The sequence below is a fragment of the Lepidochelys olivacea genome, assembly GCF_965140295.1.
Source record: "Lepidochelys olivacea isolate rLepOli2 genome assembly, chromosome: 16".
Taxonomy (NCBI): Eukaryota; Metazoa; Chordata; order Testudines; family Cheloniidae; genus Lepidochelys; species Lepidochelys olivacea.
In genome coordinates, this window is record NC_140426.1 from 14,150,336 (window position 1) to 14,171,439 (window position 21,104).

General features: G+C 44.2%; 1 protein-coding gene across 1 annotated transcript in view; it reads left to right on the top strand.

The window, feature by feature from the left end:
• The window catches only part of COL27A1 (collagen type XXVII alpha 1 chain), a 247,496-nt gene that overhangs the window by 83,265 nt on the left and 143,127 nt on the right, over positions 1-21,104 (top strand). Inside the window, exons 11-13 of the mRNA XM_084650113.1 lie at positions 136-180; positions 3,189-3,242; positions 4,508-4,552. Coding sequence (XP_084506239.1) covers positions 136-180; positions 3,189-3,242; positions 4,508-4,552 — 144 coding nt within the window. The remainder of the gene's footprint in view (positions 1-135; positions 181-3,188; positions 3,243-4,507; positions 4,553-21,104) is intronic.

The window sequence follows — 21,104 nt, forward strand, 5'->3', positions numbered from 1 at the left end:
CATATTGATACCCCTTGGGATAGTTGTGAAATCATCAGAACCATCCTAGGATAGTGCTGTAAATATGGCACTGCTCATTAGGGTTTATATTAAAGCCTCTCCACATTTGTCTTTGTTTTTTCTCTTGTGTTTCAGGGTTTACCAGGACCAATAGGTGAAGCTGGTCCAAAAGGCAGTCGAGTAAGTGAGCCATTTTTTACCTTGTTTTTCTTTCCTCTCCCCCTGTTCTATCCCCTAGTATCTGTCGCTCCTTGTGATCAACTTTGCAACCCTAATATAAGTTTCTTATTTTTATTACATAGAGCTCATTAATTAATTGATGCATCATTAAATCCCCAATTGGTTTAAAACTGTACCAAAACCAACGGAGCAACTTCCCAGTATTGCTGTGCTGCAAAGTCAACCCTTTCAAAGTCCAAAGAATTGGAGAGGAAACAAATCCAAATCCCAAAGGATTGGTCTCCCTACAACTTTGGTCTCAGTGAGGCCTCTCTAGCTTCATCAAACACACTGGTTCAGCCACTCCAAATACTTTGAAGAGGGGTTCTTCTAGATGTAGGCTGGTCCTGAGCTTTATAAGCAGAGAAATTTGGAATTGATTTTACATCTTTATGCATCACAACAAGCCAACATCTTGAAGCCATATGCAAATGAGAACATTAATATCCCTGCATCTCAGCTTGGGTTTGCTCATCAGCTCAAGCTCTGGGGATTCCTGCTGACTGTTGAGGGATGAATTAAGAATTAAAACTGCATTTAATCACCTTTTGCTCTTCACCTACAATTAGAAATCCATAGTGATCCTCTGAGCCAATAAAAATGCTCCTCTCCTGACCATGTGGTCCTTTCTCCATGAACAGTAAATGCTACCAGCTGGTTTCCATCACTTGAAAAATTGCAAGCAATAAACAAAAGCTGACTCCATAGCTAACTTTATTCCTGTGGTAGGGAAAGGGGTGGGGGGAAGCATCAGCTGCTTAATGTACTCCGGTAGACACAGGTCTGTGATAGCACAGCTTGCTTCTCTCACTTCACTAAGTAGTAACCCTATTTCTGAATCCCCCATTTCACTAGAGTAACCAGGATCTTGCACTAGAGAATTGTGTGACTTATGGTACAGTAGGAATTCAGCGTTCATACGGGGTATGGGTGTTCAATCCAGGATAAGCCCCTTGAAAATTATCATTCATTTGCTACCCCTAAATGTCTGGGACTCAGATTTTGAAAGCCACCTAGGAGAACTGAACCTCTAATTTCCATTACAATTAATGGGAACTTAGTCTTGATATTTCTTAGCCCAGATATCGACCATTTTATGGCTGAAAGAGCCTGAATTGTTCACCACTTCGGGCCCTCTTCCCCCACTGCTTTTTCATAGGAAATGTGGGGAGATGTGAAGGTGGCTGCGTTGTGACTCAGGATGAGAGGACAAACAGTGGGTTAGATGGCTGGGCTCTGTCTGTGTGGTTGTATCATCCCATAGTGAAATTCTAACTAGTTGAAATACTGACGTGGTGTGGGATAGTGGTCTGATGGGCTCCCAGAGAGTCTCAGAGGCTTATTGGGATGGGTCAGGAGATTTGGGGAGTGGGAAGGAGGAGGGATGGAAGAAGTTCAGTGTCAGTGTTTGAATTTTTTTCTATGGCGACCCAAGTTTTGGGAAATCGTTGAGGTGGCTACCTGCTAAAATTCACTTCTGCTTGATGCTATGCAGTTGACAGAGTCCTGTGCAAAGGAGCAATGCACAAGGTAACATTTTGTTTTAATCACTGCGTGCAGCGAATTAAGCACAAGTCTCCAGTTACTGCAAGTGAAAGGACATATAGCATTTATGCAGCTGCTTTTGCCCAGGCAGGGGCCCAGAGCCCAGGAGAAATATTGCAGAACTGAATATATGACACTCACTACTGAACTGAGATGCCTTTACAGTAAACTGGATTTTAATGAGGAAGAGGAGACTCTTCTGATCAAAGTTAGATCGTGGAGGAAATGTAGGCATGTAGAAGGCTGAGCCATTGTACATAGCTATTAGGAAGCTTAATGCAGACCCAGATCAGCATGCAAGGCCTGTACAATTTCAGAGTGGGGCCTTGGTGCTCGAGGAGAGGACAAGGAATCTGGTGAAAGGCTCGTGGAGGTATTTGGTATGGTGGGCCTGGTATTTGTAAGTGGTCTGGCTAGAATCTGCACCACAGGGTGCCCTATGGAGAGCAAGAGACAGGATTCAGCAGGAAGATGAGGGAACAGATGTTGATAAATCGAAGAGGGTGCAGAGAAGAACCATGAGAATGATTAAAGGATTAGAAAACTTGCCTTACAGTGATAAATGCAAGGAGCTCAATCTGTTTACCTTAACAAGGAGCAGATTATGGGATGATTTAATTACAGTCTATAAAGCACCTACACGGAGGACAAACAGTTAATAATGGGCTCTACAGTCTAGCCGAGAAAGGTAAAATGTGATCTCATGGCTGGAAATGGAAACTAGACAAATTCAGATAGGGAAAAAAGGTGTAAATTTTTAATCATGAGAGTAATTAACCGTTGGAACAATTTACCAAGGGTTGCGGTGGAGTCTCCATCACTGACAATTTTTAAATCAGGACTGGATGTTTTTCTAAAAGATCTGCTCTAGGAATGATCTAGGGGCAGTTCTGCAGCCTATGTTATACAGGCAGCCAGACTAGATGATCACAATGGTCTTCTGATCTTGGAATCGATGAAGGGAAGGATGAGCTTCAGGGACACTGCGGAGAGAGGAGGAAAGGAAGACCAGGTATGCGGCTGACAGGAGGAGAAACAGAATGAGAAACTCCAGGGGGACCAGGCCCTCCCACAGAGATCTCTGTTTGGCGTAGGCATGCAGTTGACCATGGTTGTAACTCTCTTGCTAACCTGCAACCCAGCTCCATTTCTCTCAGGTACGATCAGAGCCAGCCCAGGTAAGGTTCCGTCCAGCTGGCCTCTTCCTGCACGGAGTCCTCATGATCCCTGGTGTGAGGGTATGTGCCCTTGGACTACATCGTGGAAGCCAGCACCATGCAGTCCATGGGCATATACACTTGCCTCAAGGTTTATTTCATCACGGCTGCCATAGACCAGCGCTGGAGGACGTTCTTCTGTTCAGGCAGGATGGAATAACTGCTGAAGGGAAATGTATTTGACTTCTTGTTTCCTCTTTCCCTTAGGGGTATATTGGTCTCCCAGGATTATTTGGGCTGCCAGGGCCTGATGGAGAACGAGTGAGTATTTTGTGAGGAAAGCCCTGGCTTTCTGTCTCTAGAATATCCATCACTCAATTTCTTCGATACCTATTGCAGCCTCTTCTGGACGTGACTCTGTGGTCTGCTCCCTCGCTTTGCCTGCTCTTAAAAGAACAGGAAAGAATGCCTAATACTGAGACAGAGAGATGGTTACTCTCTTCAGTATGCTCCTTTCCTCATGTAGGAGATGGACCTTTGTGCAGTACATTAATGGGCAGCTCAGGAAACTCAGGGTTCCAAGCAAGGTGACACATTGCTATTCATAAAGTAGAGGGGAGTGTTCAGGTGGATTATATTTTTCCATTGTTGCTGTGATTTTTTTTTTTTCTTTTGGTCCATCTCAGTGTAAGAAAAGCAAATACTTAAGGAAAAAATCATTCCTTCAGCCTGGGACAAATGTTTTTCCAAATTGACTAGTGATTATGAGTGCTGAACTGGAAATGCCTTCAAGGAGCCTGGTTCTCTGAAGGCAGCTGCTTGTCCCTTTCTACTGTTGGGCTCCTTTCAGGTATCTCCAGATGGGCAACCTAAAGTTGAGGCATCCAGTGTGACTGGTCACTTTTGAAAATCCCCATCCCCTCACCCCATCTTTTCACTTACAGCTTCCATGCTTTCCAAACCATTGATTCTGATTAACAGGGGACCTTCCTTTCCTCTCTTCTCTTCTTACCCAAGCCCTTTTAAAAACAGTGCCATTTCACCCCCTTGCCAGCCACACAGTAAAGGGCCCACTCTTCCACCCCCTCCCCACCCCCCCAAACCAGATCTTCTAAGGATGAAAATTGATTTTTATTTTTGCTCAACCTGATTAGCAAATACAGACTCCAGAAACAAGAAAAGCCGTTGAACATGTGTGTGCTTGCATGGGAGGGACTCTAATGCTCCGGAGTGGCTGATTTAATGCTCATAGAACTAAATAAGAAACATAAACAGAAGCTCTCTAGTGAGTGCCTTGGCTGTAGCCTTCATTTGATTCCAGGCCAGTGGCTTAATTACTGCTACTGCTAAGCATAGCCTGCTGCCCCTGGGTGTGGATGATGCTTGTCCGAACTATGGGGAGGTTATAGTTAATGGGTTAAGGTTATTTCTCTTCCCACTCTCTCTTGCTCTCACAGCTGACTGCAAATAGCCAACATCTTGATTTCTCACCAGTGCCGCAGTTATTAGCCTGTTTTTTGTTTCCCTTTGTTTTGTTTGTTTTCCCATTCAGACCTATTTTTTTTTCTGTGTGTTTTTCCTTACAGGGTATCCCTGGAGTTCCTGGGAAGAGGGGCAAGATGGGTAGGCCGGTAAAGTTTTTCCTCGTCTATTATGCAGACTTTGTTGAATGAAACTGGAAACATAATCCTTCTGCTGCCTGGTTCTTTTCTGTAACTTCTGGTGATAGCTGAATGGGGAGATCAAAGATCTCCTGATAGCTTTCTAGCTCTCTGGCTTGTACCCCCCCTGTCCAGACAATGCCATATACACAAGTGCATTTTGTATAGCAACAAATTGTGTCCATGAAATGCTTTATGGAATTAATCAGCGCCATCATTTTATTGTTATGAAGGTATAATAGCTGTGGATGGAGGGGAAGTGTGAGATCTAGGTGAGAGAGAGAAGAAATATTTTCCGGAGAGTAGATGAAGCCTAGAGTTGCAAGAAGGCAGGCAGATGGCAGGCACGGCCCAAGACAAGGCTCTTGCACTACCATTGGCCAAATTGTGTAGCAGGGACAGTGGAGAAGAGTGTGAGATGACCAGGGGAAGCAGGGAAGGGAGGAAAGGTAAGACTCATGTGACTGTATCCTGCAATGAATGTGGAGCCAGATGATATTGTTTGGAAGCTCAGGGACTGGATGCATTGGTGTAATGACTCTTCCCTGTATGTGTGAGAAAGCTGGCAGCTGTGTTCTGCCCAGTCTGGAGAGCTGACACTCAGGGAGTTCCATTAGCCCATTTGCTCCTGCTTGCTTTTGGCTGTGATCTGTTGTGCATCCCTTTGTAGTGGATATGTTCCCACTTTCCCATATCTGCTCTCCAGCACTGTTATGCCATCACTTGGCTTATTCCCTTTTATGCTCTCTCCCCTGCCTGTGTTTGCCTTGCCAGATCTGTTACGCAGTTGGCAGATGTACACGTGGTGTCATAGCCCTCTGACAATCCCTGAGAAGGCTTGTTCTTACATTCTTGTATTCAGTGCCTTGTCTTTCACCTAGTGTACGTTTCTGCTCTGTGCCCCTGTCGCTGTCATGCTTCCTTGTAAATTGTCCCTTTACCCACATGCAGAAAAATCCACTGCTCCCCTCCCTCATCCTTGCATGCGAACATGTGTTTTCTAGGAGTCCCACGCCTACCACTTGCTGCTGTTCTCACAGTAAAAGCTATGCAAACATCCTGACAATTCTTCATTCATCCCTGTTGACTATTCATCTCTTGGAGGGGGCAGGGGAGCAAGGGGTAGAAAAAAATGGCCAAATCTTCCTATAGTTTCGTAGAATGTTAGTTACATCAAAAACCACTATGATGAATAACTGCAAAGAGTCCATTGAAACTCTGACTCACTAACCAGAATAAAATAAACAAGGCAACCGTCGTTAGGTACAGGGATCTGGTCAGGGTTTCTGGGCTCTGATGTGTTTCCACATACAGTGTGCTGTATGCTCAACACATTCCAGCTGTTTGGGAGGTTTTTTTGGGTTTTTTGTTTTTTGTTTTTGGTGATCTTCCACATGGAAGTCTTTGCCTAACGGTCACTGTTACAAACCCAATGTTCCCTGGAGGTCAGCGGGATTCTCTCTCACAAATGCGTATGTACTTAGGCTGTGATTTTCAAAGGCCATAGGGAAGTTAGGTATTCAAGCCCCACTGAACTGAGTGCCCAATTCTTAGACTCCTTGTGAAACGTCCAGCCCCATTCCCATGATGGGATATCAGGGATTTATCAGAAATCTTGAACATCCTGTTCTGTTTCGGTTCTAGTGCTGCACCCTTCGCTGCAGGATCCTCAGGCCCAGATCCTCAAAAGCAGTTAGGCCCCTGACTCCTATTGAAATCAGTGGGAGTTAGGTGCTTAAATTCATTGATTTCAGTGGGAGTTAGGCACCTAAATAACCTCTCAGGCTCTGAGCCTGAGTACTTTCCAGGGTTGCATTAAGGATTGATAATGATTATCTACTTCCATAACATTGTGAGACACAGGGAGGTTAAATGACTTGCCCAAGGTTACAAACAAATTGCTGGTAGAGCTGAGACAAGTACTCAGCCTATCTGACTGCCGCTCCAGTGCCTTATCTACTAGGCCATCTGCCCTTCAGCATATCTGCATTGTCAGTGGGCCCACTTCAATTTTGTTCATTGCTTCCCTGGTCTGGTAGGTTCTCTGTAGCTGTGCTTGTACTTCTGTCTCTGTCTGTTTGAGTTGCTTGTCATTGCAGTACAGGACCTCTATAGATTAAGCACTGAAAGTTTTGTATGTTACACTGTGAGCCTCCCAGGATGATGTAAGTGTGTAAAGATTAAAAAAGACAAACTGGATATGAGTCAGGTTTTGAAACCGTTCCAGGGGAGTTGAGCTGTGCAGGGCTGTAAGGAACATGGTGAATCTGTCCTGAAAACAGCAATTCAGCTGACTCTTCCTCCTCCTACCGCACTCCTCCTACCATGCATCAGAAACACACTAGATGAGTGTACTTATAAAATGTGTGGGCAGCAAGGAGTTCCCTAGCACAGGAGAGGAGGTCTGGGGCTTTGTGCTGGGAGAGTTACTATTAAAATGCGATGTACTAGGAAGACTTTAATAACATGACTCTGTGATGTCTCGAGGACAGCTGCCTTTTGTAGGAGCAGGCTGGAGCCTGGGAACCCAAGTGGCTGTTACTAAACCTTCATCCTTTCCAATGCACTGACTAAGAGTGAGGGGGTTTTATGGTGCTCAGATGGGCAACTGGCCATGAGGTCCTGGCAAGAGAGAGAAGGGGATGAAATTGTAACTTGATTGGCACGAGAGTGGAATGCGCACAGTTTCAGATGCACAAAGGAGGGGAGAGAGTCCGAGCTAAAAGGCTTTGGCTTTATCTTTGTATGAGCGAGGGGCAAGCTGGCCATAATTCATCTTCACAAGGGAGATGTAATAGGTCAGGGTGGGGCAGGCAGCCTGTGTAATATCTTTGCGTAGAGGAGTCTATTGCTCTCCACCTTTCCCAGGGAGCAGAGCTGGTAGGAATCTCTCTCACTGTGTGGGATAGAGATGTCTCATCTTTGGAAGGAAGTCTGTGGGTTTTCAAGGAGAGTGAGAACAGTCTGAGGTTCTCTACCAAGAAAACAAAAGAAATGCATGAGGCTCTACCTTCTATCAGGGAGATGTAGTGGCTCATGAGAGAGTTGGCTTTTAGATTACTACAATAATCAGAGTGATTGTGACATGTGGACACTGTAGGAGTTCACTAAAATGTATCTCAAAACCTGTGCATGGCAGAGAACACTGAATTGCTATTCAAGGGGAAAATGAGTTCCATTTTCAAAAGCAGCTTTGGTACTTAAACCCCTGAGCCTCTTTGGATGTCATGCAGGAAGCCTATGCAGAAACCCATAGCTTTAAGTGAGGTTGATGAGAGGTTCTGAGAGATAGAAAATGAGTTATCTGTTTCATAGAGATGAGAAGTGAATTACAAACTGTTTGAGGCAGATTATTAATCAGAAAGGGATGAGCATGTAAAGAAGGAGCTAAAAGTGACAGAAAGAAATAGGATCTAGTGTTTGTGATTCAAAACTGTAGACAAAGGATGTGCACTATTAATAGCAGTGATAAGAATGAAGAGCAGGGTAAGATGAGAGGAAAATGAAAAGATCTTCTGAAGAATAATGGGCAACTTCTAAGGCATAAATTGAAGCCCATTTAACGGTACCAGGTTTGTATGGGTTTGGTATGATTTACATCAGGACAATTTTAAATAATTGTAGCCTTGGTTCAAATGGCATGGATGTCACTCCCCAACTCAAAACTCTGCAATAATTCTAGCACTCATTATCCCAGGTCCATGGCTATTTGTTAGATATACGTTTGCCGGTTTGCACAATGATAGTTGACTAGGTCAAGTAATGACCTCTTGGAGTTCTCTTTTGTTTTAGTATGTGGCTAGGCCAATTCACAATCTTTAACTCTTATTAAGAATGCCTTCCTGATTTACTCATCGCCTCTCACAATGTTTGTCCCCGGTTTGTGGCCTTCCTGTTCCTGTGGTGGGCTTGGACTTGGGTGTCCTTTATAAGCAAACAGTTTACATGAATGTGAGCTTTGATTAACTGTGCATGTTCAGGTAGTCAGGTCCAGTAGGAGATAAGGAATCTAGCAACATTGAGATGGAAAAGACCTGTTGCCTTCTTCTGTCTACCTTATTCCCTAGCTGTATCATAGCTGCATATTTCCTTTTGGTGTATCCAGTGGTCTGTTAGACACCTTGTAACTATCTCAAATGGTGGAGTCTTTGTCACCTTTCTTGAGAGACCACAGTCTAACAGGATCTTGGATTCTGCAGGGGCTGGCCTTTCACTCATGAAGGGCACAAGCTGAATTTTTTGACTTACTTACTTTATTTATTTTGACACAGATAATGGAGGGCAGGAAACAAATCCCCATGAAGTGATGGGTTAAACAAGTGTGCAAGTGAATGTTATAGGAGAGATTTTTCTACTGACAAATCCGTTCCAAAAGGTTCCAAGTTCGGTTCGGAGAATTGGTGAACAGTTAATGGATTTGTCTGAAGTTTATTTTGATGTAGCCAAACATTTGAATTGCTCTCCCACTCTGCGACCCCGTTGCAGTTGCTGTTCCTTGTTGGCATGGCAGATGTGCTAGGTGCTGTACAAATGTAATGAAAGAACAATCCCTGCTCCAAGGAGCTCACATATGAGAAGACTCAGTCACTGGATGAGACAAATTATTGTGATTGGGAGGCCAAGGTAAGAGTAAAGAGAGAACATTATCTGTACGATACACAGAGGTCTCAGCTCCCCGCCTGCCTAGACATGCTCATCTGGTAATGTTTTGTAGAAGTTTTTCCTCATCCCTATTATTTTCTTTGCTCTTCTGTATCTTGTGTATTTGGCAAGTGATAAGCAGCTGTGTTCTGCCAGCTGTTAACAGATTGCATGTTGGGAGAGTACTTGTAATCCAATATGCCAACTAACCTTCAAAGAGGGAGACTTATCAACAGTGCAGCCCTGTCATCCCACTTACAAAACCTTTGGCAAGTTCCAGCGTGTTGGCCAAAGTGCTGCTCCCAGTGGATAATTGGACAGGTGGCTTGGATTATACAACTACCATGTACCAAAAAAAAAGGAATCAAACCAAATCTTCATGGTCTGTTAGAATGGTGCCATGTACCCTAAGGATGAGCATTGGTGGGAGTCTGTCAGCACAAGCTATGGGGAAACAGCACAGTCCAGTGGCTGGGATACTGGACTGGAAGTCAGGAGATGTGGGTTCTAATCCAGTCTCTGATGTGTTGTGTGACCTTGGGAAAGTCACTTTTCCCCTGTGTGGCTGAGTTTCCCTGTGTGTGAAATGGGGATAATTATATCTCCTTTCCTTTGTAAAGTACTTTTGAGATCAGTGGGTGGAAAATGGTATGTAGGTGCTAAGTATTATTCTATTAAGATATAGTGCATACGTACAAGCTGCCAGTTCTCCAGCAATCCCATGGAAGTGGCCTCCAAGTGCCACATTTTGGCAAGCTGCAGAATTTGGCATCCGTTTTGCATGAGCTGACCACAGTTTAGGTCTGCCGGCTGGCCAACTCTCCGCTTGTAACCTGATGGTGCCCTTCTTGCCTGGGTGTTTTTCATGTCTGCTGTGTTTATAATTCAGTACAAAGAAAGTTAATATTTTAATTGTCTACAGTAAGCATCATGGCACGGTGGATTTTTTTTTTCTCCCGCCCCCTTAGGTCAGGAGGAAGCAATGCGTCAACTGTGGGCCCAAGCATTCACCACTTCCTACTGACCACCTAATAACCGGTGTCATCTGCATCCCTTCCTAAATGGAAAGATGTTGCTGTGTTTGACACACCAGATAATGAGAGGCAGGACATCTCAGGCTCTTTTTTGTTAGGAAGGGTTAGTTTTACAGCACAAGGAGGAGGAAAGTTGGCAGGTCTGAGTACTGAGTGGTGAACATAAGTGGACACAGTCATGCCAAGTTACACAGTCTCTCCTGTTGCCCAAACAAAGAGTGGTGGGACACTTCTCACCATGTGTCTGGAAAGGCGGAGAATGACTATGAAAATAAATATAATTCATCCCAGTGAAGACTAGGGCCTGAACCAACCTCTCTTCCCCACTTGGGTCTGTACTCCTCTGCAGCCGGGTCCAAACACCATGGCTCTTCCCTGTCTTCAGAATGAGATCCGTGCAAGCCCTAACTTTGGGAAGGTTTGGATCTAGACTCTGTAGCTAGGCCATCTGTGTTTTAGCACCCTAATAAATCGTGAGGTCATAACGGCTCTGACATTGCACCGGCAGACTCCATTCAGTGGAGCTCCATTTGGGTGCCCGTGGGAGTCTGGCCATGTGGAACTTCTTGCAGGATCCTAAGAACCTGCTGCTGCCCACATTGAAATGAATGGGGATTTTTGCCATTGACCTTACTGGCATCAGTATCAAGCCCAAAGCACTCACATATAAAGTGTGTGAACATAATGGTTCCCATTGACCAACGAGGGTTTCAGCCCATGTGTCTGTTCCATTATCCCATCGCTGCAATCTGGTTAGCAACAGAGACCCAGGGAGGGAGTGGGGAGAAAAGAAATAAAATTAAAAAAAAACAAAAAACTCAAACTCTACTTTAAAAAATATTTTGTTAAAAAATAATAAAGAACTGTTTTAAATACTTACAGGCTTAAGCTCTGCAGATTTCCAGCTGGCTGTAGAGTGTTTTATTATGTTGATCCAGCAGCTATTGCTTTCAAAATAAAAAGTGAGAGGAATGGAAACATACTTTTTTAAGAAATGCAAAAGCAGTTTGAGATCCCAAATGATAGAATAAGGTATATTCTAAACCCCCAAATCTTTGCTCATCAGCTCTTCCTCCCCCATTCTCCTGCCAAGCCTCAAGTCTGGAACTGGGTATTCACCTTAAAGAGTTGGTTAAATAGCTCAACCTTTGAACCATCGTTGCATAACCTAGGAAGTCATTTAAACACAGTCTGTAACACTCAGTCTTGCATCCATGGATCCTTTCTCTCAGATAGCGACCAGTTGAAGTCAATGGGATTCTGCACAGAGTGAAGGTCAATGCTCTGGTGTACACTTAAAACTTGGGTTGACCTAGCTGCATCACTTAGGCTGTGAAAAACTTCATGCTATGTGTGATGTAGTTAGATCGACCTACCCCACTCTGCAGATGCAGCTAGGTCAACGGACGAGTTCTCCCATTGACCTAGCTACCACCTGTTGAGGGGGCGGATTTATTACAGCCACAGGGAAAAAGAAACCTTCCATTGCTGTAGCAAGTGTCTACGCTACAGTAGGGTAGCTGCAGCTGTCCTATTGTTGCTCTTGTAATGTAGACCTAGCCTATGCATACAGGTAACTTTGCAGGATTACCGCTATGGTTTGTCCAGATGATGTGGCTAGTGGGAGGAGAAAAAGTGTTCTACAACTGACCCTAAAACTTTGTGCCTTCACGCACTGAGACCTTGTCTACACTAGCCCTTTTTGGAGCAGTCTTGCACCATTCCAGTGGTACTAACAGTGATGGCAACTGTAATGTAGACCGGCTGTTGGTGTCCACCAGCAATTTTAACACCGTGTCATCTAGACCGTCTCTGAGCAGTGGTAAAACCAGTGGTGTCCTGTACTACCCTGAACTTGGGTGCATTCAGGATCCAGTATCATGGCTCCACCCTGTCTTCAGAGTGGGCCAACCTAAAACTGCCTAATCTGTGCAAGCCCAGACTTTGGGAAGGTTTGGATCTAATCTCTGCAGCTCAGGTTGTCTCTGCTTTAAGCAGCCTAATAAACAGCAGTGTCACTAAGAGCCTGATGCTGCAGGGCCTTTGGCTTTGGCAGACCCCCTGCTGACTTCAGTGGGGCTCCTTTTGGGTGGTGGGGGGTCTGCCCATGTGGAACTTCTTGCAGGACTGGGGCTAGCTGCCGTTGGTGCAATGCTGGAAGGCTTCCCCAAGAGGCTTTAGTATGTAGACAGTTCCAGAAACGTATTCGCTAGGACATGGTTTCTAACCCCTATGTAAAGTGGTTTGATGCCAGTGCAAAGTTATGCTACAACCTAGCTTGGCCTCCTTTTTGTGCTTTAGCTGCCTCTGTGGTTAAACAAGATTGCTTGCCCTGTTTTAATGAGACCTAGAGCAGAGCATTTTCCTGACTGGGAGGACAGTCTCAGATCTGAGCCCCCGGGCCTAGGTAGCAAGCTCTGAAGGATGACATGATTTTAAAATATTTTGTTTTGAATAAGTGTGGTACAACACCTAACACAGTGGGGCACCAGTCCCTCACCCTGGGTCTCCCAAGCCCAGCAGGGTCAGGCTGCTTCAGGAACTGGATACAATAGAAAGCTTTTGGGGAACACAAAGGGGTTTCAGGAATTGGTGGTCATGATTTGTGCTACTGGCCTTTCAGGAGCTGTTGTCTATTGGAGGTAAATCAAACGAGGTCCTGAACACTTTGTAATCAATCAAACTCCTACTGCAGTTTGGGGAGGAGCAGGGGGTGTTACCTCTTTAATGTCATTTTGCTTGTTGGCCAGATAAGTCTCTCTTTTAAAAGTAATTGCTTTTGTTACTGGTGGTAGCACTTTAGATGGTTCAGATGGGACATATTTCAAAAACAGAATTTACTTTTCACTGCTTCTCTGGTTTCTTTACTTTCTCCTTCTGCCTCAACTTGGACAGTAAAATTGGGCTGTTAATTGTCACTTCTCTCTGGGCCTGTTTCACCATCATGACACACTGGTATCAGTCTGAAGTGACACACTGGTCTCTTTCTAGTTAGTTTCACTTTCCACTTTTTAAAATAATGTGTTTGGGTTTCCTATGTCCATCTAGCTAGGTACTTACATGGCTTCTATCACTCTGATTTCTGATGCCTCGCAAGCATGTATTATGTGTTCCCTGAACACATCCATGTGAGGTAGGAAAGAATTATTATGCCTAGAATCTCTTTTAATTCAGGGGGAACTGAGGCACTAAGAGATTAAGTGATTTAACCAAGGTCATCTGGGGAGTTCCTGGCAGAACTGGGAACTCGGAACCCAAATCTCTTGGGTACCAGTCTGATGCCTTTAGCATAAAACTGTCCATCCTTCCTGCAGGTAAATGTTTACTCATTGATCAAACGAAAACCTGAATTGATTTAAATTTAAATTTAAAAAAAAAAAAGTAAAAACATTCTTGCAAATTTAAAAGTTTTTTTTTCAAAAATGTAAAATTTGGGTCTAGAAATGTTCCTTAAGGAGAAAACAGCATGATTTGGATACCTTGGTTGATAATGGATTAGGATGCTTGAAAGAAAAGTTGCAGAGGAAAAAAAGGTAAGTAAGGTCTCTATAGTGCTCATCACCCTAGGGTCTAAGCTGTCAATTAGGGCACCAACAAAGTGAAAAAAGTCCTATGCAGCAAAACATGGAGCAAAAGGAGTGAAGAATCAAAGAGGCCAGAACTGCAAAGAAGCCCAAGTGAACGTCAATGGAATTTCAGTCCTCCAGTTGAGGGGCTTGATCCAAACCCTATTTAAGTCAATGGGAGTCTTTCCAATGGCTCCCATGTGTCTCACGGGTGGAGATCTGTCTAGGTACATAAGAGGATGATGTGAAATCTTTGTGAGAGAGCATGAAACGTGGAAGAGTAAGGTTATGTGTCCATCTCACAATGGCCGTCTCTGAGGAGCAAAGGGGCAGAATTGTAGCAGTACCGCCCATCTGTTACAGGGCTCCAGGAAGGAGATGGTGGTTTGGGTGAGAGGAAGTTGCTATGGTTCTAGATCTGGAAGCAGGACAGGTGAAGGCTCTTGTCCTTCCTGAAGAGTCAAAAGCATGAATGAACACAGCCGGGGAGCCTGGAGATTGTACAGTGTTAAGGGTCTGCGTGCGGGGACTTCTCTTAGCTCTTCTGCCTCTAAAACATGCACTTGGACATACCTGTCAGCCCCTTTGCTCACCGGTAGAGAGGCTCATGCCTGTTCTATTCACAAAGGATGTTGTCAGAGATCAACGCTGCCAGCGTAAGTTCCATTCGTTTATTTTATTATCCCACTTTTTCTATGCATGCCTTCCCCTTCTTTTTGTTTAAACTGTTTGACTTACAAACTCCATCCTTCAGGGAGACTTTCTGGGCAGCAGCTCACCTGGCTGAAGCCAACTGGCAAACATAGCTTTTTGCAGACCAAGGCTGGAGGGCTGGGTGCTTTGGGCAGCTTTACCTTCAGCCAACAGGAAAATAAAATCCTATTTTTGGAGAAGGATTCTATCGGCCTGAAGACCTGCCAGGATTCTTTGAAGCAGCAGCCACCAGATTGCTTCCCTTACTCCAGCAGAGAAGGAGTTTTAAATAAAATCAGATGTTCTCTTTCTCTTTTTCACCTCTGAAAAAGTCTAGGGGAGGTATAAGATTCAAAGCATCTTACCATTCTCCTCTATTTCTTGAGGATCATTGATCTCCGTGATGAGGTTGAGAGCTCTGTTTTTCTTTCTGTCTGTCTGTCTTTCTAGAGCCTCTCTGACAACCATAGCAAAAAGGCCTGGTTTCTCCTTGTGTCCCTTTAAGCAGTGAAAGGAGAGGACCTGGTCTTGAGCACCATTTTAACAGGCACCATGATATAAACAGGGAAAGGGGAAAATAGTGTTTGTGTTCATCTATCTGTCTGAGCCTGACCATCCTCAGCAGAACTCTCATTAAGCTGGGCACAGGATGATATGCCTTTTGCAGAGGGGAAGGCTGATCTGATCCAGTGGTTATCCTAGGATGTTGAAGACCTGGGCTCCATTCCCAATCGTGCCACAGCCTTCCTGGGTGGCCTGGTGCAAATCATTTACCCTCTTGGGGCTCAGTTACTTCTCTGTAAAATGGAGAGAATAGCAGGGCCCTGCCTCACCAGGGTATTATGAGGTGCTCACATATGAGCACCATGTAATGGGGGCCATATATATACTGAAGACCATTTCCTTAGGGCAATACCCTCTCCTGCTTGTATATGCTGTTTTTGAACGCAACTTCGGCTTGCTTCTTTCAGGGAGTTTCTCTCTGACAATGTGAAATCCATTCAGCTTTTTTTAATATTTCCCAGCTGCTAACTAGAGCCAAAAGTTTGGTCATACCTGACTTCAGCAGTCCATAGAGGAGCCCCATTGGCTCTTCTCCAGCAAAACTTGTTACTCACGTGTTTTCCTCTTAGCTCTGTTGCCTTTGTTGCCTCCATCCAGTTCCCCACTTTGGATCCTATAGCTGGCAGGATGAATATCTATATATTTTTTCAGTGTGGTGTTTCTCTGTTCAATCCCAGTCCTTGAGCATACTTTCCACAGGCTATGCTGCTCAGGAAGCAAACTGCAGCGTGCTTGCAACACGCTCACAATCCTAAATGGTAGGATTTTCATCAACGAAAGTTATACATTTCTTTACTATCCCGTGGGGCAGGATTTTTAATTATATTAGACTGGTTAGTCATTTTCACAAATCTCTTGTCGTTGGCCCCACCCTGTATTTGCTTATCAGCAAGGCTGTGAAAGAAGCGCTTTCTGCCTCTCCCACGTCTCTAATGTGGTATATCACGCTAGTGGAATAGAGCAGAAGTGAGTCAATGCAGAACTCCTTGAGGACTCTAGAGGGAGGTAGTAGGAAGAATCTGGGGAAGAACAAGAAAAGGAGTACTTGTGGCACCTTAGAGACTAACCAATTTATTAGAGCATAAGCTTTCGTGAGCTACAGCTCACTTCCTCAGATGCATATCGTGGAAACTGCAGCAGGCTTTATATATACACAGAGAATATGAAACAATACCTCCTCCCATCCCACTGTCCTGCTGGTAATAGCTTATCTAAAGTGATCATCAGGTGGGCCATTTCCAGCACAAATCCAGGTTTTCTCACCCTCCACCCCCCCACACAAATTCACTCTCCTGCTGGTGATAGCCCATCCAAAGTGACAACTCTTTACACAATGTGCATGACAATCAAGTTGGGCTATTTCCTGCACAAATCCAGGTTTTCTCACATCCCCCCCACCCCCATACACACACACACTCACTCTCCTGCTGGTAAAGCTCATCCAAACTGACCACTCTTCAAGTTTAAATCCAAGTTAAACCAGAACATCTGGGGGGGGGGGTAGGAAAAAACAAGAGGAAACAGGCTACCTTGCATAATGACTTAGCCACTCCCAGTCTCTATTTAAGCCTAAAATAATAGTATCCAATTTGCAAATGAATTCCAATTCAGCAGTTTCTCGCTGGAGTCTGGATTTCAAGTTTTTTTGTTTTAAGATAGCGACCTTCATGTCTGTGATTGCGTGACCAGAGAGATTGAAGTGTTCTCCGACTGGTTTATGAATGTTATAATTCTTGACATCTGATTTGTGTCCATTTATTCTTTTACGTAGAGACTGTCCAGTTTGACCAATGTATATGGCAGAGGGGCATTGCTGGCACATGATGGCATATATCACATTGGTGGATGTGCAGGTGAACGAGCCTCTGATAGTGTGGCTGATGTTATTAGGCCCTGTGATGGTGTCCCCTGAATAGATATGTGGGCACAATTGGCAACGGGCTTTGTTGCAAGGATAAGTTCCTGGGTTAGTGGTTCTGTTGTGTGGTATGTGGTTGTTGGTGAGTATTTGCTTCAGGTTGCGGGGCTGTCTGTAGGCAAGGACTGGCCTGTCTCCCAAGATTTGTGAGATATTTGTGATATATGCCATCATGTGCCAGCAATGCCCCTCTGCCATATACATTGGTCAAACTGGACAGTCTCTACGTAAAAGAATAAATGGACACAAATCAGATGTCAAGAATTATAACATTCATAAACCAGTCGGAGAACACTTCAATCTCTCTGGTCACGCAATCACAGACATGAAGATCGCTATCTTAAAACAAAAAAACTTCAAATCCAGACTCCAGCGAGAAACTGCTGAATTGGAATTCATTTGCAAATTGGATACTATTAATTTAGGCTTAAATAGAGACTGGGAGTGGCTAAGTCATTATGCAAGGTAGCCTGTTTCCTCTTGTTTTTTCCTACCCCCCCCCCCCCCAGATGTTCTGGTTTAACTTGGATTTAAACTTGAAGAGTGGTCAGTTTGGATGAGCTATTACCAGCAGGAGAGTGAGTTTGTGTGTGTATGGGGGTGGGGGGGATGTGAGAAAACCTGGATTTGTGCAGGAAATAGCCCAACTTGATTGTCATGCACATTGTGTAAAGAGTTGTCACTTTGGATGGGCTATCACCAGCAGGAGAGTGAATTTGTGTGGGGGGGTGAAGGGTGAGAAAACCTGGATTTGTGCTGGAAATGGCCCACCTGATGATCACTTTAGATAAGCTATTACCAGCAGGACAGTGGGGTGGGAGGAGGTATTGTTTCATATTCTCTGTGTATATATAAAGCCTGCTGCAGTTTCCACGATATGCATCTGAGGAAGTGAGCTGTAGCTCACGAAAGCTTATGCTCTAATAAATTGGTTAGTCTCTAAGGTGCCACAAGTCCTCCTTTTCTTTTTGCGAATACAGACTAACACGGCTGTTACTCTGAAACCTTCATTAGGGAAGAACAAGGAGCAGATAGAGTAACAAAATCTTCCTCTAATCCCAGTGGCTGCTTGCTTGCAGCATTCTGGCCAATTTGTGGCATTACCAATGTTGTGGAACATGACTGCCTTGCAGGATCAAACAAGAGGCGATTGGCTGCGCGTTGGGGACGGCCAAGTTGGGAAATAGCCATAGATATGTGTGGGAGCTAATGCAATTCCCTGAGTTAAAAAGCAGAGTACTGCAGTAATCCACAACAGGGGTCCAAAGCAGTGCTGCTCACCCCTTTAAAAATACTGCAGTATTTGGTAAGCATCTGAAACACTGTAGCATTACTATTGAAAGCTCTCATGCACTGGACCATTGCTGTTAGAATATTTCATAGTTTGGATCTTATCTTTGTAGAGAGACGGGCTTTGGGACCATCTCCCCTGTCTTTTTCATGGTTGCATGCAATTCCTACATCTGTTGCATGTATGGAAAATTAGTACCTATGACACTGTGCTTAAGTTCCTTCTGAGGCTGGGTTGCCCCTGTTCCCGCAGGATTCATTTTACATGTTTAGGTCCAAAGACATGCACCTGGGAACCACATGCTGCCATTAACACCTGGGATTTGGGAGGGCTTAGGCCAGTTGTTCTCAACCAGGGGTATGTGTACCCCCAAGGGTACACAGAGGTCTTCCAGTGGGTACATCAACTCATCTAGATATTTGTCTAATTTTACAACAGACTACATAAAAAGCACGAACAAAGTCAGTACAAATTAAAATTTCCTACAGACAATGACTTGTTTATACTGCTCTATATGCTATATGCTGATGTAAGTACAATATTTATTTTCCAATTGATTTATAATTATATGGCAAAAATGAGACAGCAGCAATTTTTCAGTAATAGTGTGCTGTGACACTTTTTTGTATTTTTTGTCTGATTTTTGTAAGCAAGTAGCTCTTAAGAGAGGTGAAATGCAAGACAAATCTGACTCCTGAAAGGGGTACGGTAGTCTGGAAAGGTTGAGCACTATTGGCATAGGCTGCATAATTTAGGCAAAGGGGAGACCAGGCCAAGGGTAGTGAGTGTTGTCTTGAACCTACTATTCTAGCTGTTAATGTTGACATCCCTGTTTTGTGTTTCAGTTCTTAGTTTATTGGCATTTTGGCCCTATTTTCCCCCAGGCTGGGGAAGGGCAGAATAACAAAGGCGCTTTAATCTTTACCGAACTCTGTGGACACCAATGTGATACTTACTACCCAACAGCCCCGTTCTGTCTTTTTACCGTATATGGTCCCCATCACCACAGTATTTGAGCACCTCACACTCTTTAACACATTGATCCTCACAGCAAGGGAGGGTTGTACTGTTATCCCATTGTACAGGTGGGGTACTGAGGTCCAAAGAGACTAAGTGCTTGTCAAAGTTACACTGCTATAAATTAAGATGTAAATTGAAATTATATGGGTATAACTCCCCATGTGGACACTCTCTTGTGCCTTTTTCTGGTTTATTTTATCTTGTTCTGGAAGGGGCATAAACTAAACCCCCAAAAAAAAAATTGTCCACAAAATACTCAGACCAATACAGCTGTATATATCAAATCAGTTTAATGATACCAGTATAATTGTTAATAATTCCCTGTGTAGACAAGCCTTTAGTGAGTTGCTCAAGGTCACACAGGATGTCTGTGGTTGGCAAGGACTTGAACCTAGAGTTGACCAAGTCCCAGACGAGCACCCTAACCACTGAGCCATCCTTCCTCTTGTTGCCCATGGGTCATTTTGAGAACTACTGCTGTAGTGCTTTTCTCTTGGGGCATGTCTACATTGCAGTTGGGAGGTGTGATTGCAGCTCATGTAGATCAAAGATAGCTCGAGTAACAGTAGCAGCAAAGCCATGGGGCAGCATGGGCTAGCCCTGCTCATGCAGGATCCTGGGTACATGCTTGAGCAGCTGATGCCGATGCTGCCATGGCTTCACTACTATTGTTACTCAAGCTAGCTCTGATCTAGCTAGCTAACTGATCTAGCTAACTCTGGTACATCTACACATGCTGCAATCACACCTCCCGGTTGCAGTGTAGACATACCATCAGAAGTCAGAGTGCTGTTACTAGAGTGTGGAGAGTTATCATATGGAATATGCAGCAGTGTAGCTACAGTGTCATTTCTATAAGCATTCTTATCATCCTTCACTAGTTGTAAAATTGTAAACAAAAGAATATTCAAAGGCAATATCATTTTATTGATCAAGCAACGAGTTTTCCCTGTTTTAGCCTTATTGGTTCAGCACGTAGCAGAGTTTTGGTTTTTCCTGTTTTTTGCTTTTTTTAAGAATGCCCTTTATTTATTTATTGTGTCTGCAGACATCAGAAACCTGCTTCCAGCAGGCATTCACCACAGCTTCTTGGCCAGGCCTGTGTGCAGGCTTAGGAGACACAGTGCCTAGTTGGAAAGGCGCACAACTTTCCCTTTTGCAATGATTCCCGTAAAATCTGAAACCTGACCCCAACCAAGTTTTTACACCCTCACTAGCATGAGCTGAACGCTGCAGATGATTGGTACAGCAGAGGGGGAAATCTTGGCTCCACTGAAGTCAATGACAAAACTCCCATTGACTTAATTGGGGGCAGAATTTGATCCCTGGGTGTTAACTGCTCCAGTCTCTGGTGCAAACCCTTGGAAGATAAGTGAATCTCTGGTGATGTCTTATTTTCAGGCTTCTCTGCATTTTTTGCTATTGGTGTGCTACTATTCGAGTCTCACTCATGTCAGTTTCACTGATGGAGTTTCCAAATGGCATGCTGCTATTGGCCATCATATTTTGCTTTCTTCAGATTCATCTTTCCAAAGAAGCCTCTGTCCGTAGCATTCAATGGAGCTGGTCGGGTGCAGCTGTGCAGAGTGCCAGCAATTAAACTACCAAAAATCTTTGGGGCGAGAGAGAGGGTGTGAGAGAGAGAAAGCGAGACACTGCTTGGAAAGGACTGCTATGCCATCATGTTCTGGCTTCCAAGGATCTTACCAAAGCCCATTTTTTATTCTCTTAGTGTCTGCCAGTCTTGTGTCAGATAAAATGAGCTGAACCAGCATTCTGAGCCTGACTTTCACTT